Below are 3,928 nucleotides of genomic sequence, written 5' to 3' on the forward strand. Positions count from 1 at the left end.
CCTGTTGGTTTCTACCTGTCTATCTCTCTACCTGTCTGTCTCTACCTGTTGGTTTCTACCTGTCTATTTCTCTACCTGTCTGTCTCTTTACCTGTCTGTCTCTCTACCTGTCTGTCTCTTTACCTCAACCTGTCTGTCTCTACCTGTTGGTTTCTACCTGTCTATCTCTCTACCTGTCTGTCTCTTTACCTGTCTGTCTCTCTACCTGCCTGTCTCTACTTGTCTGTCTCTCTACCTGTCTGTCTCTCTACCTGCTTGTCTCTACTTGTCTGTCTCTCTACCTGCCTGTCTCTTTACCTGTCTGTCTCTCTACCTGCCTGTCTCTTTACCTCGACCTATCTGTCTCTACCTGTTGGTTTCTACCTGTCTCTCTACCTGTTGGTTTCTACCTGTCTCTCTACCTGTTGGTTTCTACCTGTCTATCTCTCTACCTGTCTGTCTCTCTACCTGCCTGTCTCTTTACCTGTCTGTCTCTACCTTTTGGTTTCTACCTGTCTGTCTACCTGTCTGTCCATTTACCTGTCTATCTCTCTACCTGCCTGTCTCTTTACCTGTCTGTCTCTCTACCTGCCTGTCTCTTTACCTCGACCTATCTGTCTCTACCTGTTGGTTTCTACCTGTCTATTTCTCTACCTGTCTGTCTCTTTACCTGTCTGTCTCTTTACCTGTCTGTCTCTCTACCTGCCTGTTTCTTTACCTCGACCTATCTGTCTCTACCTGTTGGTTTCTACCTGTCTCTACCTGTTGGTTTCTACCTGTCTATCTCTCTACCTGTCTGTCTCTTTACCTCGACCTGTCTCTCTACCTGTTGGTTTCTACCTGTCTCTACCTGTTGGTTTCTACCTGTCTATCTCTCTACCTGTCTGTCTCTTTACCTGTCTGTCTCTCTACCTGCCTGTCTCTTTACCTCGACCTATCTGTCTCTACCTGTTGGTTTCTACCTGTCTATTTCTCTACCTGTCTGTCTCTTTACCTGTCTGTCTCTCTACCTGCCTGTCTCTTTACCTCGACCTGTCTGTCTCTACCTGTTGGTTTCTACCTGTTTATTTCTCTACCTGTCTATTTCTCTACCTGTCTGTCTCTTTACCTGTCTGTGTCTCTGCCTGTCTGGCTCTCTGTAGTTGAACTACGAGCGTTGGCGTGCCTTGCTCAGGGGTTTCTGGGTAGCTGTGGTGGTTTACTCCATGCTGGTTCTCATCCTGGTCTACACCTTCCAGTTCCCCTCGTCCCCCTACACCTGGAGCTACTACACTGGACTCAGCACTCACAGGTACACACAGGTACACACGGGCAGGTGACATTGATACTTAATAGATTTTATTGCTTATAAACTTGAGCCATCATCACCATTACACAGGAACAGACTGAAGGGCTCAGGTGTCCTCAGTCTCTCTTCAGCTGTTTGGTTTTCCAAGGAGGGTTAAATCAACACCTCATCAAATAGGCTTCTTTACTCTTTGTGGTCGACGGAGTCACCTGATGTGAACGTCTCTCAGATTTAGTTTCACAATAACTTTAACTCTGTAATATTAAAACATAATGTTTTAATTAGCATCAATATTTACTTAATAAATAACATAATTCTTAGTATTATTATACGTATTACGAATAATGAATAAAAGAATTGAACTTGGGTTGGCCGTTAATCGGGAGGTCGGCGGTTCAATCCCTGGCTCCCCCTGGTTGCGTGTCGAAGTGTCCTTGGGCAAGATACTGAACCCCGAATTGCCCCTGGCGGCTGTTCCGCCAGTGTATGTGTGAGTGTGAATGTTAGTTTCCGTTTGAGCACTTAGGCTCAGTGTATGAATGTGTGTGACTGGTGAATGCAGATGTAGTGTAAAAGCGCTTTGAGTGGTCGCAAAGACTAGAAAGGCGCTATACAAGTACGGAATATTTAACTAATTATAACTGCTATGTCTCTAACCCTGTCTCTCCAGGCTGGAGGATGTTGGCTTGGAGAAGTTCTCAGTTCCTGTTCTCTTTACTAAGATCTTCATCCCTGCTGCGTTCCTATTGGTACTCATTCCTACAGAACATCAAAGTTTTTTCCATCACGTTCACTCTTTTCCTTTTTCTCTTCTTCTCTCAACACCTTGTTCTGCAAGAGCTGACTAAATGTTGTTCTGCAGGTGTGCATCGTACACCTGCATTACTTCCACGAGCCGTTCCTGCAGCTGACCGACCTGAAGACTGTGGTGGACACTCACAACAGCACCATCACCAGGTAACACGCACACATCTACCTGCAGCTCAGAGCTCAGCTGGAAGAAAGAATCCTCATTTTCAGGTTCATACTAGTATTTATGGTTTCTGCTATAAATGTTTGCATGCTTCGGTGTTTCAAAAACACATTATTTTTTCCTTGGTGCTTCAGCTACTCTTTGCACCCTCTGTCTGAAACCTCAGTTTAAGCTCCTCTCTCTTTAAGCCCCCCCCCCCTTAAAGCCCACTTGCTCCTGATTGGCCAACTTCCCCAAGCACAGCAGAGGATGAATGAAGTCCTGCTATACGAGACTAGGCCTCACTGATTACTGCAGGAAAAAAAACTTTCTGACTTTATTCTCTGGTTTTACTGAAACTGGATCAGGTTTTCCCTCTGATGTCCTGCAGCTGCTGCTAGCTACTCACTTAGCCGTGCAGCTAGCCGTCCTATTGCTAATTCTGCTTGGACCGGAAGCTTAGTGCTCCCCCACAGTGCTGGACTGGGACAAAAATTCGGCCAGGGCATTTTTGGTCTAGGCGACCTACCACAATCATTCGGTCACCCCTCACCAATACACACCATCCTTGCATATTATAATATGTGTACCTACTGTAATATTCCCCAAAACCACCATAAAGCTGAAAGAAGTGCCGTGGATCAGTCTACTCATTTGCATTTACTGACTCCCTGGTGATCAGAGGTAGCCGTGGAGTACACCACTCATACTCAAGTACAAGTAATTGTCAAAGAGAAAAACTGTGCTGGAAGTCAAAGTATCATTTCAAATTATTATTAGGTCTATAATTCCCTGCCAATGCTGGACAGCTTCAATAAAAACATTCTGGGAACGAGCAAACAGCTGTTTATTCACTGAAAGCATGGAGCAGATGAGAAAACATGTCGGACACTTTGTTGCCTGTGGGCCACACACTGGCATCAAGGGAGCCATTAGTCTAATAATCATGATGATGATACATAGGGGCCTGGGGCCTAGGGCCCTCGCAGCAGCGTGGGCTTAGGATAACCTCACCTAGTCATTAGAGTAGTTAGAAGCAATGACTGCATTAGGGAACTTTAGCTCCAACAAACAATGTCATGTAGCTTATGCTGCGCTATATGAGCGATCACCAGCAGTACGTGACGGCCTTTCTTAATGACTCGATCATATTATTATCACTGACCTTAAATGACGTGATAATCATCATCTAGCTAGCTCTGTGAGCTCGTATGACCGCTTACGTAATTCTGTCCTTCCGATTAAAGCTCTCAGATGACTGGCCACCTTTAGAACCTTTAGAAGTCTTGAACTAGTCCCCAGACGCTGCGACTAGTCCCCAGATCTCTGCGACTAGTCCCCAGACGCTGCGACTAGTCCCCAGATCTCTGCGACTAGTCCCCAGATCTCTGCGACTAGTCCCCAGACGCTGCGACTAGTCCCCAGATCTCTGCGACTAGTCCCCAGATCTCTGCGACTAGTCCCCAGACGCTGCGACTAGTCCCCAGACGCTGCGACTAGTCCCCAGATCTCTGCGACTAGTCCCCAGACGCTGCAACTAGTCCCCAGATCTCTGCGACTAGTCCCCAGACGCTGCGACTAGTCCCCAGACGCTGCGACTAGTCCCCAGACGCTGCGACTAGTCCCCAGATCTCTGCGACTAGTCCCCAGATCTCTGCGACTAGTCCCCAGACGCTGCGACTAGTCCCCAGATCTCTGCGACTAGTCCC

General features: G+C 46.9%; 1 protein-coding gene across 4 annotated transcripts in view; it reads left to right on the forward strand.

The window, feature by feature from the left end:
• The window catches only part of LOC123967343 (piezo-type mechanosensitive ion channel component 2-like), a 13,898-nt gene that overhangs the window by 4,770 nt on the left and 5,200 nt on the right, over positions 1-3,928 (forward strand). For all 4 annotated transcript variants that reach the window (XR_006824232.1, XM_046043417.1, XM_046043418.1 and 1 more), the window contains 3 exons: positions 1,122-1,270; positions 1,938-2,016; positions 2,130-2,224. Coding sequence is in view for 3 of the 4 variants with exons in the window: in XM_046043417.1 (XP_045899373.1) it covers positions 1,122-1,270; positions 1,938-2,016; positions 2,130-2,224 (323 nt within the window). In the remaining variant the exon portion in view is untranslated. The remainder of the gene's footprint in view (positions 1-1,121; positions 1,271-1,937; positions 2,017-2,129; positions 2,225-3,928) is intronic.

Source organism: Micropterus dolomieu, unplaced genomic scaffold (assembly GCF_021292245.1).
Source record: "Micropterus dolomieu isolate WLL.071019.BEF.003 ecotype Adirondacks unplaced genomic scaffold, ASM2129224v1 scaffold_296, whole genome shotgun sequence".
NCBI lineage: Eukaryota > Metazoa > Chordata > Actinopteri > Centrarchiformes > Centrarchidae > Micropterus > Micropterus dolomieu.